At 43.8% G+C, this 21,435-nt stretch overlaps 1 protein-coding gene across 3 annotated transcripts in view; it reads right to left on the bottom strand.

Moving 5' to 3' along the window:
- The window catches only part of LOC112103157 (stAR-related lipid transfer protein 13), a 208,930-nt gene that overhangs the window by 28,375 nt on the left and 159,120 nt on the right, over window positions 1–21,435 (bottom strand). For all 3 annotated transcript variants that reach the window (XM_026653531.1, XM_026653530.2, XM_026653533.1), the window contains exons 2-4: window positions 18,680–18,751; window positions 16,724–16,805; window positions 6,932–6,995 (exon numbers count right to left, since the gene is read on the bottom strand). In XM_026653531.1, coding sequence (XP_026509316.1) covers window positions 6,932–6,995; window positions 16,724–16,805; window positions 18,680–18,751 — 218 coding nt within the window. The remainder of the gene's footprint in view (window positions 1–6,931; window positions 6,996–16,723; window positions 16,806–18,679; window positions 18,752–21,435) is intronic.

Consider the following 21,435-nt stretch of genomic DNA (forward strand, 5'->3'; position numbering starts at 1 on the left):
GAGATGCTACAGTAATGGGGCAACTCAAGCAAACTATCCCCCATTATATTTCATTTTGCTGTGAGAAGTAAACAGACATTTGCAATCGCAGCCAGAAAACCTAGTTAATCATCTGAATTAACCTGTAGGAAGATTAAGTCTTCAGTTAGATTTGTTCATTTATACACACATACCCCCCCAGACAAATATAAACATTTAGAGATAAAATACCAAGCGCCATAAGCTATGGTAACAATGTAGTAATTGAGTGAAATAAAATAAAAAAATCATTAAAATAAAAAGATCCAAAGGCCAATATGAGATTCTGCTACTCAGTTGTCCCAGACAAAACTGATAAATTGTCAGCTTGCGCCATGCAGTTTTTGTTTAGCTCACTACTCACTAACGAGCTGATCCGAAGCCCACTGAAGTCAATTAGAGTCTTTCCATTGACTTTGAACCAGTCCCGTACCAAGCTATTCCTGTACAGTTGTTTTAAAGTAGAACAAACTAACTTCACCTATATGACATCGAAACAGTCGTCTTATCCTCCCTCATTCCTGAAAGCAGCAGTAAGGCAGTAAAATATGACAGGCTGTCAGACTAAAACAAGGCGTAAACTAAAAAGACTATTTTGGGACTGGAAAATTCTCATTTTAAAAATCTATTCTTAGCAGTATTTTTATACACCGTTCTGATGGTAAAGTTGTATTATCTCCCACCAGTCTAGAACCTGGCTGCTTAATCTTATTGGAAAATATAAAATAATTTGTAAAATAATCTTAAATAAAACGGAAGTTTGAAAGATGTACATTGTGATGTAATCAGTAAGTGGCAGATCACCCTAAAGCCATATTGTCGTTGTAAGCTTTTGCTAGGTCATCACTTAAAGCTTGACACATCAATTTTAGATCTTGTCCAAACTGTAAAATAAAATAAAGCTGCTGAACTAGAAAAGCTGTTTTGATTCATTTCTGCATTATGAATAACGAGTAGCACACATTTCTTCTACAGCCGACCCGAGTTCACAGGAGTAACCTCAGTTACTGCAGCTAGGGGCAGCAAACAATTCAGTAGCTAGAGCAGCAGCAGAAAAAGACCTAGAGACAGCTGGTCCTCCTTTGGTAATCTTTTCTGCAGGGAAAGGGATGGACTGTTTGACAGCTATGCCTTCTGGTTCTGTGTGACAGCTTGTTATTGAAGGGGGAATTCATGGGCAGGAGGACTGAAAACAAGTGAGGCACTTATAAAATCAGCCTGTTATGGTCTTACTAGTGTCACAATAGGAATATTTAAAAAAAAATTAGGGTAGAATTTTTAAATATTTTAACCATTATTTTATAAGAACAGCCATACTGGGTCAGACCAAAGGTCCATCCAGTCTAGTATCCTGACTTCCAACAGTGGCCAATGCCAGGTGCCCCAGTAGGAATGAACAGAACAGGTAATCATCAAGTGATCCATCCACTGTCGCCTATTCCCAGTGTAGCAGACAGACCCCGGTCGTCGGCATTGAACCTGGGACCTCTGGAGCTAAATGCATGAGCCTCTACTGCATGAGCTAAAAGCCATATGCCTCTTAGCTAAGGCTATAGCAGACTCATTAATCTCTAAGTGGTCTCGGTGCCACTAGAGGGGACAGAACACCACACCCAGGAGGCGTACGGGTTACACTAGCTTCTGGCAAACAGAGGCTAGAGACACCATCCCTGCCCATCCTGGCTAATAGCCATTCATGGACCTATCCTTCATGAATTTATCTAGTTCTTTTCTGAACCCTCTTATAGTCTTGACCTTCACAACATCCTCTGGCAAAGAGTTTTCCATGGATTGACTGCGTTGTGTGAAGAAATACTTCCTTTTGTTTGTTTTAAACCTGCTGCCTATTAATTTCAATTGGTGACCCCTAGTTCTTGTGTTACGAGAAGGAGTAAATAACACTTCCTTATTTACTTTCTCCACACCAGTCATGATTTTATAGACCTCTATCATATCATATCCCCCCTTAGTTGTCTCTTTTCCAAGCTGAAAAGTCCCAATCTTATTAATCTCTCCTCATATGGAAGCCGTTCCATACTCCTAATCATTTTTGTTGCCCTTTTCTGAACCTTTCCCAATTCCAATAGATCTTTTTTGAGATGGGGCGACCACATCTGCATGCAGTATTCAAGATATGGGCATACCATGGATTTATAAAAAGGCAATAGGATATTTTCTGTCTTATTACCTATCCCTTTCTTAATGATTCCCAACATTCTGTTTGCTTTTTTGACTGCCGCTGTGCATTGAGTGGATGTTTTCAGAGAACTATCCACAATGACTCCAAGATCTCTTTCTTGAGTGGTAACCGCTAATTTAGACCCCATCATTTTATATGTATAGTTGGGATTATGTTTTCCAATGTGCATTACTTTGCATTTATCAACATTGAATTTCATCTGCCATTATAACGCAGTCCACTGCCTAGGTGCTGAGGGCCTGTACCACACAACAATAAATGGTAAGCTACACTGCAAACATAATACAAGACATTGGGGCAGATCCTCAGCTGGTATAAATTGTGAGAACTCCATTGAAATAATTGGAGCTATGACAATTTACACCAGATGAGGATCTAGTCCCTTTGTCTTAAAACCCAAAGAAATAAAGCTAAAGTGGTGGAAACAATGCGCAAGAAAATTCAGGGAGAGGGGGAGTGTGACGGGAAAGGGCAGTAAATATGAAGCCAACCGTGTTTCTACTTAAAATATCCTTTGGAGGACAAAAGGCTTAAAGATACTTTTAAACAGTGGCTAGAGATGAACATGAACAGTGGTGGGGAATGAGTTCTACATCCCAGCACAACAGAGCCAGGATTACTTGCTGACTAGAGCTGATTGGAAAATGGATTCCGCCCCCCTTCGCCCCCCCCCCAGAACTTTGCAGTGAAAATGAGAAAAAGTTTTGTCGTGTTGAAATTTTCCATGGAAAATTGTCAGCTTTCCTTGAAAAATCAAAAACACAAAAATTTTGATTCTGTAATGTCACCTTGGTTCCTCATGAGAGGTGCCTGATACTGTCATTCCCTCCTATAGACTGGGCTCCATGGTTGGATTACATCTCCCACTATGCACCTGCTGAGGGGAAGATGGTGCATCACCGCAGTCACATGAGTTGTTTGGCAGTTGTTGTGCCAAACCCCCTCACACTGTATCAAAAAGACATTCTCTGCGATAATATTTGGAAGGCTCCAAAAGGGATGTTGGAACCCATGAACAGCCTGAATCCCCTAGTGCTCTTGTTAGATATCAGATTGCCATGATAAAATAGAGATAATCCTCCAAAATGTAATGATGAGTCTCCCAACGAAGATGGCAATTACTGCCAGTTACGATGATATGATGATATTTATATTTGCCCACTAAGAACAGATTTGAGTTCAACAATCTCTACTGACCTAGGGTGAATTCAAATACTGCAATTTTGCAATGAAAGGCTCTGGATCTATTCCCCCTGCCTCAAGTGTATAATTTAAAAAGAAATCAGTTTGAAATACTGTAGCATCCTGCCTTACTAAAAGCTTACCGCATGTCATGGACTTTTCCAAATAAGATTTCTCATTGTTGTTTACAATGGGGAATAGGAAAGAATGTCTCCCTTCAAAGTTAACTGTCACCATCCCACCAACTTCAGCAATATATGTGGAATTGCCCCAGTGTCGGGACAGAGGGGCATTCCGGGCATTCTCACATATTTTCCTTCTTTTGTTCTATAACATCCACTTGGATTCTCAGCTTCCATTCTGCTGTGGTACCCCATCATGCAATATACTAGTGATGTCCAAGGAGCCTAGAAAGGGGGCGGGTAAATGTCACTTTTACATTCTTGCCTTGTTTTGCAAGATTTTTGAAAAGTATTATTTTATACCCTCTGGAGCCATCTGTGGCTCAGCATCTATTGAGTGTGATCCCCACTGCTGACTCAAACAGGTCTTCTCAAGGCCTCAGAACATTGCTTCTGATCCAATGATCTTCCTCCTCTCACCCAACTTCCGTTCCCACCTCTCAGCATCTCTCTATGTAAACAGTAACAAAGAGCCCGAGGACTCCAACAGGCATGTGTAGGGAGCCCTCTAATATCATTATGCATGGGAAGGAGAGGAGGGGCAGGTTTCATTAAGAGTGACTGGCAGCGTTTGCCAGAGACTCAGGGAGAGCTTTTGATGCATAATTAATTCAAATTGGTTAAAAATAGAAAAACCCTGATTAAGGGCACATTTTCCTCAAACCCGAGATAGACACCAACAAAATGCAATAGAGCCAGTTTATTTTGAATGGAATTTTGCCAAATTTTTCTAGCTAGGGCGGGAATCCACATGAATCCACAGCTGCAGAAGGCAGCTAATCCAAAGGCTAATTTTTGTCTGTCCAAATCACTTAAGGGAATATTTTCAGCACAATATATGAAGATTTAGCTGTGCAAATCTCATTGAAGTTAATGGAAACAGAATGACTAAATCCCCCACATGGCAAATGTATCTCTTCGAGTGATGTGTGGTTGGGTAGGTGGAGGTGGGGAGAGTGAGTGGAACAGGCTTTCACCCAGATTAGCCTTCCCGATAATGCTGTTTGGCAGCTTGCTTAGCTGTGTTTTCATGAATCAGTCAAGCAGGTGCAGACTAGAACTGTGCAAAACATTCATGTTGAACCTCTGAACCAGGTAATAGTAGGCTACTTTTGTGTTCCAGTAAGACAGCTTATCGTAAAGTCTATTTGTACAGACAGCATTTAGACCACAGGAACATTTCCCAGATCTATCGTTGTTGAGTGGAGACACAATTGCAAGCTCTTCCATGCATTCTTTTACTGTCCAGTCTCCCTGTCCCCAGTCTCCCACCCAGACCCCAATATTTCTTTGATTCCTAGTCCTCCTCCCCACCCCTCACATTTCTTTGCCCCCACAATTTCCTCTGCTCCAGTCATCCTCCATGCCTGCTGGCCCAACTCTCATTCCTGCCCCTGCACATTCTCCTGTTCCCTCATCCTCTCTTGCCTCATACACCTATGGGGGCAAGAGTTTACACTGAGCGTTGGTTGTCCAGCTTCTGTTGCGCTGAAATGGCGGCTAAATTTACTAGGGCACTTCCACTTGTCAAGGCTGTAGGGAAATAGTGGCCATGCTACATAAGGGAAGCCTGTGAGTTCAGTTCTATTCAGAACAATGGGGGATGGTGGCTATCTTTAGTAACAGCAAAGATAGTGAGAAAATCCTTGTCTCTTCCTGACGTAAAGAGCAGCTTTAAAAAAAAGGCCACCCCCCAAACCACCCACCTAAAATCATGAGGTTTGCAATAATATCACATGAGTGGGGGTCTCTGCCTCTGAAGAGGCAAGGTTGTGGGGGTGGGGAAGGAGAAGGGCCAGTTGTCAAGAAGTGATAGGGGTCAGTTGGCCATTCCTTGAATGTTTTAGGATGAGAGGAGAAAGGTGGGGATTTTAAGTTTACCAAAAAATGAGGACAGAAGGCATCTGCACTGAAACTGGCAGGTTTGGCACAGCCATGAACTGCATCTACACAGATTTTGATGGTGCAGAAAACCCTACACTGTGAATAGAACCCTAAATTGTCAATCTCCACTTTCCCTTTTGCTGATCTGGAATGGATGCAGGGAAGAAGGGCAGGAAGTAACATTTCAACAATTTTTAAATAGCATAGCCAATGTTCATCCATGTTTTGCTTTTTCTATTCCCTCTCTTGTTTAAGCCGCAATGTCTTTGATAAAAATAAGAAAAATGAAACCACCTAAAGCAGCTAAATGGTGCAGTGGGCTTAGTGCATTAGGCTTTCACCAATGAGACTTGGGTGTATATTTCAACACTGAAATGAATTTGGATGAGCTGAGTCTCTTCCTATAGCACACAATTGTTCACATCATAAAGCCGCCACATGGTTTGGTGGATTGGCACTCTGTTCTTGAGAGGCCAGAACAGGGATTTAACATGAAGGTTACATGCACTTATCAAAGGCAGGAAAACCCCCGCAAGTCTGAAGTTGGAAAAAAGGATGGGACCTCACTGGCGTATACACAATTTGGAAGAGAATGGCCAGAAAGGATGCTGGACAGACTGTTTGATGACTATCGCACACAAGAACAATCTGGCATGAATAGAAGGTAAGAAAATGTCTGGACACCTTCTGTCTGAATTCCTTTACATAGACAGCAGGATAGAAATAGATTAAACTGCCAGTGGTATCAAGAGGAGCACCTCCTATGGGCAGTTTTCAAAAGTGTTAGACAAACACTCTGAGGGAAAAAGTGATACAGTATATAGCAACATCTCAGAACCAATGATTTCCATTAGATGGTGTTGCTTATAAAGTGCCCTTGGGCCAATGTCACGAGTAAACTAAAAAGCTCAACTGTTATGCTGGATCCATTACAATTTCTTTAAATCAATAAACATTTTCTGCATTCCTTATTGAAACCCTTTAAGCCTTAAATATTGCCTGTGTTATACAAGGAGGTTGTAAGTACGGCATGGTTTATTTTCATATTGTTAACTGGTAGTAAGTCAACACGAGAAAGAAGGAAAGCTATTGTTTATACAGAAGCTTCCATTTTTTCCTGGAAGGATTTTCCATTATGTGATCACATGGCATGGGGAAATGTGACAATACACTATAATACCAAGGCATGATACCCTTTTCCCCTTGACTGGAACTGAACATATATAACATTTAAATTACTGCATGTGTCTATGTAAGTCTTTTAACACTGACCCTGCTGTACTATTCACAGCTATTTATCTTTATTTCACATTTAAAGGCCCTGATCAGGAAACCATCCCTATTCAGGATAGCACTTAAATACATGCTTAGAGTTAAACACGCTTAACTTAAACTTAAGTGCTTTCCTGATTTGGGGCCTGATTGCAGGAGCTCTCATTACAATGGTAAGGACAAAGATACTTGCCTTTTTCCTTTGGAAGTTCACATCGAGTTTCATTGAGGCACACTTGTTCAATGTGTTCAGTCGTCTAGAGATAAAGCAAAATCCAAAGATTAGCATCCCACTAATTCAAGGGCATGACTTCTCATGATTTCAAAAGTTATCCTCTCATCTGCTTGTGGGGTTGTAACTTTACACAGCAGGATTCACTACACTTCATTTTGTTCCATGCTACAGACTTGTGCATCAGAAGGGCATGTCACCGCTGTCACTACCTAATGCCTAGCTCTTCATCCACACATCACAAAGCACTTTATAAAGGCTATAAAGATCATTAAACCCATTTTATAGCTGGCTTAAATGAGGCACAAAGTGAAAATGTGACTTGCCCACTGTGTGTATAATGTTATCATTCTAAAACCCCTAACAAATGTTATGAGATCCCAAAGGATTTATCAGAACCACAAAAAGTGCATTTAAGATTTGATTCCTCACTTTAGGCATTTAGGGTTAGATCCACAAAGGGGACTTAGAGTCAGAATTACAAAGCCTAACTTCTAGGCATCCTGCCACCTAGGAGAATCCTCAGTCCTGAGTTAGGCACCCAGGCTCCCTATACACTGCATGGGGACAGATAGTTGCTTAAGAATGGGATTCACAACAGCCAGTACGCTGAGTGGGGAGCCACCTAACCTAGCCAATAGGAAATGTCAGGAAGCCCTGTCCCTCAAAGGATGTTCGGCACGTAAAAGGAGGTGCCTCCCTCTGCTTGGGATTCACAGCTGTGAACCCTGTCCTGGAGTTAAGCACCTATACCCGGTCAGTCCTTTCTTGGGAAAATTGAGGGAGGAGGAGGAGCTGTCACCATGCCCCACTTATACTCACTAGCCTAGCACTTAGAGCCTATCTAAATAAAGTTGCTATGCTGTTATTGTCACTTCAAAATGGAACAAGCCAATACACTACTGCAAAATCAGCTCATCTCTCTGTGTGGCTGTACCAGGTAGCTAACTGATAGACTCAAGTTTTTAGAGGTGATTTCCTGACCTGATATTCAGTGCTACTGAGAATCTGCAATTCTCTCTGAAATTGCTCAGCACCTCAATCAGGTCATCAATCTTTAACTCCAGAAGTCAGCATGAGAATGGGCACTGGAGAGGTATCTGCTGAAAAGCCGAGGGACAGTGTAAGCTTTGTGTCTCCACACACCTAAAGAGGTGATTTCGCCAGCAGCTTTCTAAATAGTTTAAAAAGGAGCCCTATGTTCATCGCCTATCTGTAACTGATGAAGAGGAGAAAATGGAGTAGAAAGAGGAAACATTCCAGATTCAAGGGGCAAAGTCTCTCCTTGCCATTAGTACAATGTGATATGCACTTGAAGAACAAATGAGCAAATAATTATTCATGGGAGAAGGGGAAGTAGGATCCTACAGACAATGGCTTAAATTTTGCCCTCATTTATATTCAGGTACCCCATTGAATTCTATGGCGTTGCTCAGGTCTAACCAAAGGCACAATTTGTCTCAATATTTTAAAAGAGGCCTCCAGCTCCCTTGTGGAAAGATACTGAAATCATTTGGTCAAACAAACAATGAAAACAAAAGCAATTTGTTTTTCACTGACCCTATCAGAACGCAAGGATTATTTCAGTACTGAAGCGGAAGAGTTGATCTCATTACTTAGCTGGATTGCAGACAGAAAGTTACAGTATTATCATGACTGCTTTCTGAACCCACTCCATCAAAACACAGAACTATCTTCTAATAGGAACCAGGAACTCAACCCCTGCTTTTAGATTTAGCCATCTATAAAATAATGGCATGCTTTCTGGGGTTCTTCCAATATTGTGAAAAGATTCTGCTGGTGAAATTAGAGGACCAATGATCAGATTTATTAGCTTTCCTGTTACCGGCATCTGAAATTAAATCCAGTCTGTTTGAACTTCTCACACGCTGTTGATGTGCCAATGGCAGCAGACAGCTTTCCCCGTCTGCTTATATCTGTTACGTGAATGATAGACAAACCCTCACAGAAACAAAAGGCTCTGATGGCAAAAAGACTGTCACTGATGTTCTGGTCAAAGAAAGAGAGGCCACTGAGATGCTACCTACACTTTCACGTCACTGCCTCAAGTCATGGGAGAGGGCTGTATATTTAGAACTTTAACAAAACATGACATCTGAGCTTGAAGGAAAGACAGTAAAATCCATGCCAAATAAACAATCCAGAGTTTAGCTCAGGAGGGTTGGGCTTTTAAAAATATTTATGGATGTACCAAAACACTTGTCAGGAAAGCTGCACAGAATTTGGGGAAAGCTTGCAAATCATACTATAAAAACAGCAACACTGACGTCAATTTAATGTGTCCCTCACAGCACAATGGCAGTGCAATTTGAATCATCAATGTCATATGTCTCTGATATACTACCTAGGCATCCAATTTTTGTTGTTCCTGTCTTTTATACTGTAAGCTCTTCAGACTCAGGAACTGTCTTCCTTTTGTGACATACACAGCACCAAACAGTGATTAATAACTAACTAAATAATATAGTACGGCAGAAGCTGTGTAATTGGGCAGCCCAGTGGGTGGCCTATTGTCCCACTTAAACAGCCTTCCAGATTATCCTCAGACATCCTTAAAGTGGCTTGGAACTGTATTAACTCCATTTGGGTCTGGACTGCAGCTGCTCAGTAGCAGCTGCAGGGGAACCCAGCCAATGGCATGCCAAGGTCACGCAGAAGCTATGCTGCCAGGAGGGACTAAGTGCAATTGCACAGAATGGAGGGGTCAGCCACCTAGGCCCCTGCTGATCTGGGCCACCCTTTACTGTAACACCAAGATACGTGGGTTGGAGAGGACTCAGCCCCCCAAACTCTGTGGCTTCTCAAGGGGACGATCTGCAGGAAACTTTGCCAGCAGCCTAGCCTCCTATTATGGGTTAGTCTATGGGAGGGGGACATCTGATCCTGTGTTAGGAGACTCTGCATAGGAGCCAAGGACTGAACACTGAGGACACTGTGCTGCTGTAGCGCGTTTGGTGAAAATGCGCTATGCCGATCGGAGAGTGCTCTCCTGTCGGCATAATTACTCGACCTCCGTGAGAGGCGGAAGCTATGCTGGCGGGAGAGCGGTTTGGATGGTGCTTAGGTCAATGTAACTTGCGTCGCTCAGGGGGTGGCTTTTTCACATCCCTGAGCGACTTAAGTTACATCAACTTAAGCAGTGGTACAGACCTTCCCTGAATGAGGTTCTCCCTAGAGGTGGCGCGGGAAAGCTTGCACTGCCAAGGACGCTGCTGTACCTGCTCCATGGCTAAACACAAGATTTAGTTTTCCAGTGCTATCAATCCAGCACCTTCTAGGAGCTCTAAAATAAAAGACTGGAGAAAGGGGTTAACAGTGAGGTGGCAAAGTTTGCAGATGACACTAAACTGCTCAAGATAGTTAAGACCAAAGCAGACTGTGAAGAACTTCAAAAAGATCTCACAAAACTAAGTGATTGGGCAACAAAATGGCAAATGAAATTTAATGTGGATAAATGTAAAGTAATGCACATTGGAAAAAATAACCCCAACTATACATACAATATGATGGGGGCTAATTTAGCTACAACTAATCAGGAAAGAGATCTTGGAGTCATCGTGGATAGTTCTCTGAAGACATCCACGCAGTGTGCAGCGGCAGTCAAAAAAGCAAACAGGATGTTAGGAATCATTAAAAAAGGGATAGAGAATAAGACGGAGAATATCTTATTGCCCTTATATAAATGCATGGTAGGGCCAACTTCTTACAGATGTGGTCTCCTCATCTCAAAAAAGATATACTGGCATTAGAAAAGGTTCAGAGAAGGGCAACTAAAATGATTAGGGATTTGGAACGGGTCCCATACGAGGAGAGATTAAAGAGGCTAGGACTTTTCAGCTTGGAAAAGAGGAGACTGGAGGGGATATGAAAAAGGTATATAAAATCATGAGTGGTGTGGAAAAAGTGAATAAGGAAAAGTTATTTACTTGTTCCCATAATATGAGAACTAGGGGCCACCAAATGAAATTAATGGGCAGCAGGATTAAAACAAATAAAAGGAAGTTCTTCACACAGCGCGCAGTCAACCTGTGGAACTCCTTGCCTGAAGAGGTTGTGAAGGCTAGGACTATAACAGGGTTTAAAAGAGAATTAGATAAACTCATGGAGGTTAAGTCCATTAATGGCTATTAGCCAGGATGGGTAAGGAATGGTGTCCCTAGCCTCTGTTTGTCACAGGGTGGAGATGGATGGCAGGAGAGAGATCACTTGATCATTACCTGTTAGGTTCACTCCCTCTGGGACACCTAGAATTGCTCACTGTCGGTAGACAGGATACTGGGCTGGATAGACATTTGGTCTGACCCAGTATGGCCATTCTTATGTTCTTAGACTTTACAATATGCTGTATATGCCTTGGGGCTTGATTCAACCCTCAACGAAATTATTAGGAGCCTGTCTATTGCCTTTAATTGAACTAGATTGGGCTTTTACTGTGCCTTGATCTTCTAATGGCACCTTGAACAATTTTTTTTTTCAAAACCCAAGTTTTAAAAAATCTGGAATTCTGTATCAACACTGTAGAGTATTGAGTATATAATATACATTTAAACAATCCTTACCAGTATAATAATCTATACAGTATATAGTGCCCCTTGGAGCAATTACAAGCTATGAAATAGAGAATAACTATGTAAAGAATGAATGGCCACAGTTTAAAAATATTGAATTCAATGGGGCTGGTGAGTGCTTCGCACTTTTGAAAATAAGGGCACTTATTTAGGGGCCTAAACAGTGGTTTAAGACTCAAAAATTATACACATGTTAAAAAACTTGGTCAATATATTTACATGAAAAACAGTATGTTAAAAGAATGCTATTCAGGTTGCAAAGTCAAACATTTAAGTGCTAGATTGTGCAACCTAAATAATGTTCTTTTAAAGCAGTTTATTTGCACATTATTTCCTAGAGTTTTTTTTTTAAGGAAAAAGGTAAAAACAGACTATTACACACAGCTGTAACAGTCTCCACCATGCCTCACAAACAGGGTTTGAATGCTGAATTTTCACCAGTAAAGTATATGCTTATGCCACTTGAGCTATAGGACTAATTTCAGATGGCAGTAGCAGGAAAGAAGCTGTTATCTCTCAGTGAAGGACTGTCCACTGGAGCCAGGTGGTGGGTCCAGGAATTGCTTGGGGAGAGCCAGGCCCAGAACAAACCAGTTGAGAGAGATCCTGCTCCACCGCTGGGCCACTGGGGCCATGTGATGAGTTAGGGAGAAGGCAGGTGGAACTTGGCCTGGCTCTTCCCCTACAACAGTTGCTCTGAAAGTTCACACATCTTCCCAAATCAGTGTTCATTGTTGCTGCTTTCGAAGTAGGCCCAGCCACAGAATGTTAATGTTCAATTTCTATTTTGGCTATCTGACAAATCTTGCCTCAGGAATGCAAATGAGAGAAAGGAAACAACGATTTCCTACCATTTATATCTCAATAAAACCGGAATAAAATCTCATGGGAACAAAGAAAAGGTACTTCTCTAAACTGAGGGCTTTCCCCCTGCAAAATTTAAAAGGCCTGTTGCAAACAATGGAGGTATTAGACTAGCTCAAAAAGAAAATCACTAGACTTTATAAAATGGGAAGTGTTAGGCTTTCTGAATAGAGGTTGCTACTAGCTACCCTATAAGAGAAGTGCTTTCTTTGTGATGTCGCTCATATTCGCTTTTACACTACATTATAACACAAAAAACATTGTTGAAATAAAGTTAAAGGGCTGACTTCTGTCCACAAAAGCTGAGAAATTCAGAGCCTAAGCTCTAGCGGTAAAAGTCTGTGTGAGGGGGTCCAGAGTTCAAACTCTGCTCAGCCTAAAGAGCTGCTCTGATAGTTCAGCTTCAAAGTTACGCTGCAAATGAAAAATCTATGTAGTTGAGCTGAATGTCTCACTAATCAGTCTAAAGGCTTGGTCATGCATTCTTTTGAAGTCAGTGGGAGTTTTAGATTGGGCCCTATGAGGGACATTCAACACACACAAATAATAGTTGACTTTTTTTGTTTTCCATTTTACAAGTGGACATCCTGGCCAGCTGTTTCCTACATGACACCCCAGCAAGCATCTTGTAGTAATGCCCCAGCCATCACAGAGCACTGGGAGGGCCTGGAGCTTGCCGATGGTGGTCAGATAAGCTATGGGGGGTTAAAGTATATTGCATAGTTTTGAAAAATGTGATAGCTAATAAAATACAGACGGTTGTAAGTGTGTGACTGGCCAGCACAATTCATTGTTCCTGTTGAAATAGAACCTTGAAATTGAGCAAACTCATTCATATGGGCCACCGAATACAAGGAAATAAAAACTGACCCTTCCCCTGTCCCTCAGAGGTCCCACTAGGTCAGTATAACAATTAAAATATTGACAATAATGATTTCTGAGGGGCTCTCTTGTTGGGTATTAGGCCTCTCCGTTTGGAGAAATTAAGTACAGCTGTGGGCCAGCAAGGTTCCGTTTGCCCCAATTTAACACAGAAACTTGTAAGAAAGGTGTGTCTATGTATAGACCTTGGGACACAAATATCGACAGCCAGATGCACCCAATGGCTCTCAACTAAGAGTTGATCATATTACAATGAAAATCTGGGATCTGAAAAGATATCCTTCCAAACAATTTAACACCTGGCAGAATAATGGTTCTGCCCCTGCCTGTATGGTAGATACAGTCTTACTCTCCCCATACAGCTATGGATTAGACTAGTGGTGCCCAAATTTTTCCTGTCACTCCCCCCCACCCTTACCAGTAATGGAATATGTTTGCCCCTCCCCCACCATTACTCACAGCCAAGGCTTCCTCAGCAGAGGAGCGTGGGCTGAAGGTGGAGCTGGGGGCAGAACTGGGGATGGGAAAGGAGTTGAGGCTAGAGGTGGAGCTGGCCTGGGGATGGAGAGAGAATGAGGGTGGAGCTGGGCTAGGGCGGAGCAGGGGGTGGAGTGGAGCTGGGGTTGGAGTTGGTCTGGGAGCGGAGCAGGGGGCATAGGGGAGCTGGGGCTGGAGGCAGAGCTGGGCTGGGGGCGGAGTGGAGCTGCGGCTAGAGGCAGATCTGGCTGGGGACGGAGCGGGGGCGGAGTGGAGCTGCGGCTGGAGGCAGATCTGGCTGGGGACGGAGCAGGGGCGGAGTGGAGCTGCGGCTGGAGGCAGATCTGGCTGGGGATAGAGCAGGGGGTGGAGTGGAGCTGCGGCTGGAGGCAGAGCTGGGCTGGGGGCGGAGTAAGGGGTGGAGTGGAGCTGCGTCTGGGGGTGAGTTGCTCTGGGGGCATACTGGGGCTGGGTGGTGCTCCCACCCCATCTCCCCAAGGGGGATGGCCCGGGCCCCGCCTCCCACCCACCGGCAGCCCCGCCGATCAGCGCCTCCCGTTCCCAACCCGCACCTCCTGATCAGCTGTTTCGTGGGGTGCAGGAGGCTCGGGGGAGGGGGTGGGAGGAGCGAGGGCATGGCAGGCTCAGGGGAGGGGTGGGAAGGGGTGGAGTGGGGGCAGGGCCTGAGCAGTGAGCACCCCCCGGCACACTGGAAAGTTGGTGCCTGTAGCTCCAGCCCCAGGGTCGGTGCCTATACAAGGAGCCGCATATTAACTTCTGAAGAGCCACATGTGGCTCTGGAGCCACAGGTTGGCCGCCCCTGCCCTAGACTATACCAGAGCCTAGAACACAGCCCAGTGTTATGGTGGATCAACGACACACCTCTCCAGCTGCTACCTTGTTCTCCAGAATCTCATCTTCCATTTAAAAAAAGGTCTCTAACTGTTCCGGTTGCAAACAAATCCTCAAAAATGTGAGCTGGGTGTGACCGCTGCATGGATGTTTTTGTGTGTTTGCACAGAGCTCGGAACAGCAGCTCTGCGAATGTGAACTGCCCCACTAATCTCAGTGAGGTGTTAACTCAGATGCCCAATGATCATAATTGGGGGGAGGGATAGCTCAGTGGTTTGAGCGTTGGCCTGCTAAACCCAGGGTTGTGAGTTCAATCCTTGAGGGGGCCACTTAGGGATCTGGGGCAAAATCAGTACTTGGTCCTGCTAGTGAAGGCAGGGGGCTGGACTTGATGACCTTTCAAGGTCCCTTCCAGTTCTAGGAGATGGGATATCTCCATTTATTTATTTATTTATTTATTTAAATGTCAGCACTGTTAACTATTTAATTCCTCATGTAAGAAAGGAGAGGCAGGATCATATACCTGCATAATTTACTGTGAGTGAGGCCATGTTTTCGTGCCACAAGTAGGTGGCATTTGGGTCATACCACCACCACTTTGTTTTCCCCATCAATCAAAAATTAACCTAGACATAGGAGCCTGGCAGACTCCACCGGCACATTCAAGCCCCTCTGTAGGACAGCCAAGCTCAAGGAGCCCAATGGAGCTCAGAGAGCAGCACAGTCATAGTCTGAACATCTGTGCAATCTACTGCAGTTACACTTCTATTTCTAGCATGCTAGTGCCTGTACATCTACCCGAGTTGGATATGACATCCCTAGCTCGAGTGTAGCTGTATCCTGAGGGACCTTTTCCACTGGCTTCTCCCAAACGCCGTTCTGAAGTCCCCTGCCCCAGGCTCATCACTCCTTGCATGCATATCACCCCATATGCAGTGGGTCTAAGATGTCTAGAACCAATAATCACTTCCAGGCTTAATGTGTTATTGACATTGTGAAAGCTGCAGTTTCATGTAGTGGACCCTGCCTTATTATGGGCCTGATGCTCCCTTGTACTCACTCAGGTGGAGAGGAGCAGAACCCAGCCCAAGTGGAGCACAGGAGAAGGAAAAGGGGAGCAGTCAGTGCCTTTGCAGTGTCATTTCTTCTCCCCACCCAAAGTCCTTTTCCAGGACTACCACAAGGTAGGTGCTCCACAGCTGGTGAGGGGTTAGGGTGGGGCAAAGCATAAGTTGTGTGTGGCACACTCCCGTCAGGCAAAGAACAAAAAGCAACACAAACAGAAACACATTAACTCTCTGGCAAGGGTGGAGCTCTGAGCATCTGCAACTGGGTATTTATATAGCACGTAGTGTAACCCACACACCTCCCAGGTGTGGTGTTCTGTCCCAGATAGTAGCATGGAGACCACTTAGAGAGAGAGAGAGATTAATGAAATTCTACAGCCTTAGCTAACAGGCATATGGCTTTTAGCTCATGTGGCAGAGGCTCATGCATTTAGCTCCAGACAGAGGTCCCAGGTTTGATCCCGCCCGCTGATGATGGGGGTCTGTTGGTGTTACACTAGCACAATGGGGTCCTGGTCACTGACTAGGGCTCCTAAGGGCTGCGGTACTACAATTAAATAACAACAACAACTGGGAGCCAATGGCAGCATAGTAGCATGCGAGCCATCCTTGCTGTCAGAGGGAAGAAGGTTCTGGGCAATGGGGTTTCTTCTTGTTTGTGGTAGTCAGGGGCAGAGTTACCCATGTGTTACCCACACACAGATCCCTAATTTATGCTGGGTTTGCTGGCACTGTTTTTTCCAAAAGGCAGCCAGCCTCACTCCATTGATGAGATGGGCTGATAGATTTGGACCCTTTTTAAATCTTGTGAATTTTCAGAGAGCAAATTGGCCCCTGCTGTAGGATTTTTGGGAGAGAAATGAATCCAGGTTTCTAGCATTTATTCTGAAAAAAACTACAGATTACACCCACTTAATTGACAAGGACAAACAAACATCTCTTAGGCTGGGCCACTACTTTCAAAACAAAAATCCACCAAGGTTCTTAAGATACCAAAAAAAGAAACAGTGGATGTCATTTACCTGCAAAGGGGTTCTACAAGGTCCTTGTCGAGAAAGTCATGATCTTTCTTTACAGCTACAATGTCAATAGGAAACTGGGAATCTGTAAAAAGGAAACGTAGTATTAAACCAACTACTTTTTATTCAAATGGAAACAGTTTATTTCAAAGATGCACTGCATGTGTTTTATCGGCAGAAATGGTGTATGACTTATTTAACTTGGCCTTAGTTGTTTCCCTGTATGGCTTCCAGGACTTGTTTGGTCACTTCACATAATTTTATTTTTTATATTAAAAGGGGAGTTAACAGTCCTGTGAACCAAAGAGATAGCAACATGTTTGGCTCTGGCTATAAGAAGATATTAGATGCTTAGCATTGCTACCTGATCACTATCCCCAAAAAATGAGATCTGAGAATTACCACAACACTTTAATCATCAACATGGGCACTAAGGCCATCCACTCCTGTCCTAGCGAGTCAGTGAAATATTTGCTAGACAGACTTTACCATGCAGTAGAAATGGTTTGACTATTTTGTTAGCACAACACACAATAACAAAGAGTTTAAAAAAAGGGTAACTCAAGCAATAGATGAGAAGTGAGCTGACCATACTAGTCACCCCAAATATTAGTCTGAAATTTAAAAACAAGATGGAAATGCTGGAAACTGACAATTGTAATGAAAAGTGACTTGGGTGCACACAGATTATTGTGTTTCTGTAACAGTTGGATGGATCCCAGTATCATGACTATACTCCAGCAGATTTTATTAGATGTTGAGTACCTTTGGCTCCTATTGACTTTAAGGGAATTGTGGATGTTCATCACAGACCAGTTACTGGGGCAGAGGGGGCGGGGTGAGGGGAACATTCTTCTGCTCTCTCCCCAACCTTCAAGTCGGGGCAACAGCAATAATTTTGCCCCAATTTTGAGCTATGAGGGAGGGAAACAAGAGGAAGCCAATCCTGGCCCCCATTGTGCTGTTTGTTGTGTGCAGCAGCAAGACTAAACTCTTCCACTTCCTTCTGGAGAAGCTGCCAAACAGCAGCTGGGAAGAGAGAAAGCCTCCAATCACCAGCTCTGGATGCAACCAGCAGGAGAAGCCAGAGGGAAGAGTCCCATCTTCCCGCTGCTGGCTACACTAACTTCACCCAGTTCTGGGGTAGTGGTTCAGCACATCTGGGATCTGAATTATCACTGAGCTGGTTGCTGTCCTTGCCTTCCATTGAGAGTCACACAAATGTGGGAAGATCAGGTTAGAAGATTTACAACCAGCTTGACAGAGCGTTTGCATTTTCAGATTCATTTTCTATATATTTTGTGTTTTCTTTTCCATAACAATTATTTTTCTTTCTCTGATTTCTGAGTGTCCCATCTCCCATCAGTGTGTTAAAAGAACTGAGCTCTTAATCTTCATCCTTCTTGTCTCTCCTTTCCTTCCTTGTTCCTCCCAATTCACTCATTATGACAAGTCTAACTAGAAGTTATGTCTAAACTTAGGCTGTGATCCGCAAGCAGCTCTGTGCATGTGGAGAGATTTATCTGGCAGAGTAATTTGTAGAAGCAGGACATTAGATACAGTATTGCGAACCCCAAGCATTCAACAGCATGAGTCAGGCCCCCAAAATCATCAGCTGGTCTTAAAATTAATGAGAGTAAAAAAAAAATACATTTTGTTTTCTTTTTATTTGCATCCTGGTTTTTGAACTTTGGGGCTCATTCAGGCCACATTTTCAAGCTTTTCTCTGCAAACACGAGGGCTAGAAATGTACTTTTTAAAAAAATGAAAGCTGAGATTTTCACATATTCACATGAGTCCAGGAGCTGGCGCTCTAAGAAAAATCACGAAATATTGCAAGATTCAGGATAAAAATCACAACAGTTGGCAACACTGTATATTGTAAACATTTTAGACCAGGTCTGTGTCTGCTGAGATGTTCAGTACACTTTAGGAGTAATAGAAATAATAACAACGTACCCTCATAGAGCTGAGCATATTGTGGAAATCCAGCAGCTCGTAACCAGTCACACGCTTCCTTTGCTTCGATTTCTGAAGAGTAAGAGAAAGGACACTAGGTTCATCCTAGATCCACAGTGTGCTGTTTTGCATCAGGAGTTATTTTAATTACAAGGAAGAAACAAGAGGATTTAATGTTCCTTTTGAGTGCCTATAACACTTTTAAATGTAACCGTTATTATTATGTGGCATCAAACAAACAGATGTCTAGGAAACATACCCACCTGCCTCACAGCGCTATTGGAGTTTGCACAACACTTTGGAGATTTCAAGCATGATGGGCCAAATCGTCACCCTTAGATCAATACTAGAGACGACTGTCTCCACACACAGGGCTGATGAGCCAGCTCTGTGGCATTGTTTCCGGTTCTCCACTGAGACCCTACAGAGGGCACTTTGCATGGTCTAGTTTCGGGGGTGGGGGGAGGGAGATCGGGCAGGCTGGAAGTTGGGCCAAAGGGAACGCACAGCATCCCTCCTCCAGTCCCACATACCTTACCAAGGAAAGGCAACGCATACCCGGGAGTATTTCCTTTTCCACGGAACTCTCCAGGAGTCCTGAGAGCCACTGCAGGCTCTGCCAGCACAGCTCCAATATAGACATGCTGTCAGGGAGCCAGAGGGAGCCACACCAGGGACCAGAGCCTTAGCAGAGGAACAGGGCCTTCACAGGGATGGCCCTCATACCCAGGGGATAATCTGCCAGGTTTGTGGGCAGGTCCTACACTCTTGGGGGGATGGGGGAGAGGAAGCAGAACCCTGCCCACCTGGTCAGACAACATGGGCTCCCTCCCAGAGCGTTTACTGTGGGAGGGGCTGATCTGCTGTATATGAGTGCTAAGTAGTAATGAAAAATTGAAGTTTTAATACAAAATTATAATATCAACTATAGGACCCTCTTTTCAGGCCTGGGCATCTCCAAAGAACCAATAAAGGCCTTGTACCTGCAACCATACGATGCAAATACTCCCACTGAGCCAGGGGGGACTACCCATGTGTGGAAGTATTTACAGGATAAGGGCCCCAAGGGACAGGCAGGCACATCCAGTGCTTTTGCAAAATCTGGATGCATGTTGGCTCCAGGGAGTAGATTTCTATGCCTGTCGCCATCTACCTGAGAATGCAAACACCAGGGTTTGGCACATGCAGATTTTGTAGATGCAAGTTAAGCAGCCATGTTAGAAAATCTGGCCCACACAATGTCTATTAAAGACAGCAGAGGTGGTTGGACTGGAAAAAGAAAAAAAAAATCAAACTCTGCTACTCTTCTGAATGTCCTACCATGAATGCTAAAACCAGGTGTAAATCTGTTTCGTACTGAAGTGCATAGTTTCCATGCAGACAGTGGGCCAAATTCACCCCTGGCTTAACTCTGGTCAAAGCAATTGAATCTGGCCCACTGAAGCTCACTGAACAGCCTGTTTGGGAAAATGTGTGTTCCTTTGAATATACAGTACAGCATGAGACCCAGACACCTTTTTGCTCCTCTGCATATTGACTCACACCAGTAGTTGTTACAGAAATATCAATTCAGGATAAAAGGCCTGCTTGTTGAAAGCACAATTTCCCAAAGATAATTAGATGGTCAATAACAGATCTGCAACGTATGGGATCATCAGCAGTGCTGCAACTGATTCTCTGCCTGTCATTTTACTTCATTTGCTTTGACATTAATTCATGTCACAGCCTCCCACCCCCAAAAAGCATTTGCGAGTACACTGAGTTCATATAACTGTGCAAAAGAACATAAAACAAGGCTCTTTTTGCTGTACATCTGCATGCTGAAAGTGCACTCTCTCTATTATGTTCCAGTGTGACAGAATATTTTCGTTCAGTGTTTGGAAAAAAGACAAAGGCTGTTACTTTCTTGGTCTGTTTGTTTGTTAAATACAGTCTCATGAAACACAAATTAATTGATCCTCTTGGAAAATATATTTCACAACTCACAACAGCTGCATAGTCAAGTTTCATCTGCACTGGAAGAACAACATGAAGAAACTGTGTGTAATGGAGAAATCTGCAGCTAATGTCCCTATGGGCTTCTCAGATTTCAATGTGTTTTTGAGTTTCTACTCCAAGTGTGGCCTGCCAGGAATTTTCTTGTGGCCCAAGGGAAGGCCACGTGGTCTTCAGTGGAGATGGATGAATATCTGCAAGGAATAACTAATATAGTGAATTTTGCCTTTCTTTCTCTTTGCAAATTGTTCACATGCAGGTTGCAATTTTCTTGAATGCATCCATTACCCAGAAAGATTGGCAGAACCATTTCCTGGTCTCTTGCTCCTTTGTGAGCAGTTTGGTGCAAGTATTCAAAATATAGTCTGCGTGGATGATCATCTAGAACACAAGGGGCTGTGAATTTATATGCAGCCCTGAAGAAGGGTTGCATAAACCGCACCACCCCAGGAGCGGCCCTGGGAAGAAACTAGAACTCAGACACCCTCTGCAATTCTTCCGCTGCTTTTCTCTTGCTCTGGACAGGGAAGAGGTGATAAATTGGTGGTGGCCAGACCCAGCCCAGCAGCAAATTATGACACTGCTCGTACCGGCTCATTTGCACTGGCCAGTGGAGCTGAGGATCCACCATTCCCTGTGCCTCCTAGCCACCCCCCATTACCTGCTCCAGGGATATGTAAGCAGGCATGCAGCACCTGCTTATTCCTCTGCAGGGGCCGAGTGGGACTCCTTATTCCCCTCCCTCCCCTGGATGGATATGT

Source organism: Terrapene carolina, unplaced genomic scaffold, assembly GCF_002925995.2.
Source record: "Terrapene carolina triunguis isolate 2854851 unplaced genomic scaffold, T_m_triunguis-2.0 Scaffold139, whole genome shotgun sequence".
Lineage (NCBI taxonomy): Eukaryota > Metazoa > Chordata > Testudines > Emydidae > Terrapene > Terrapene triunguis.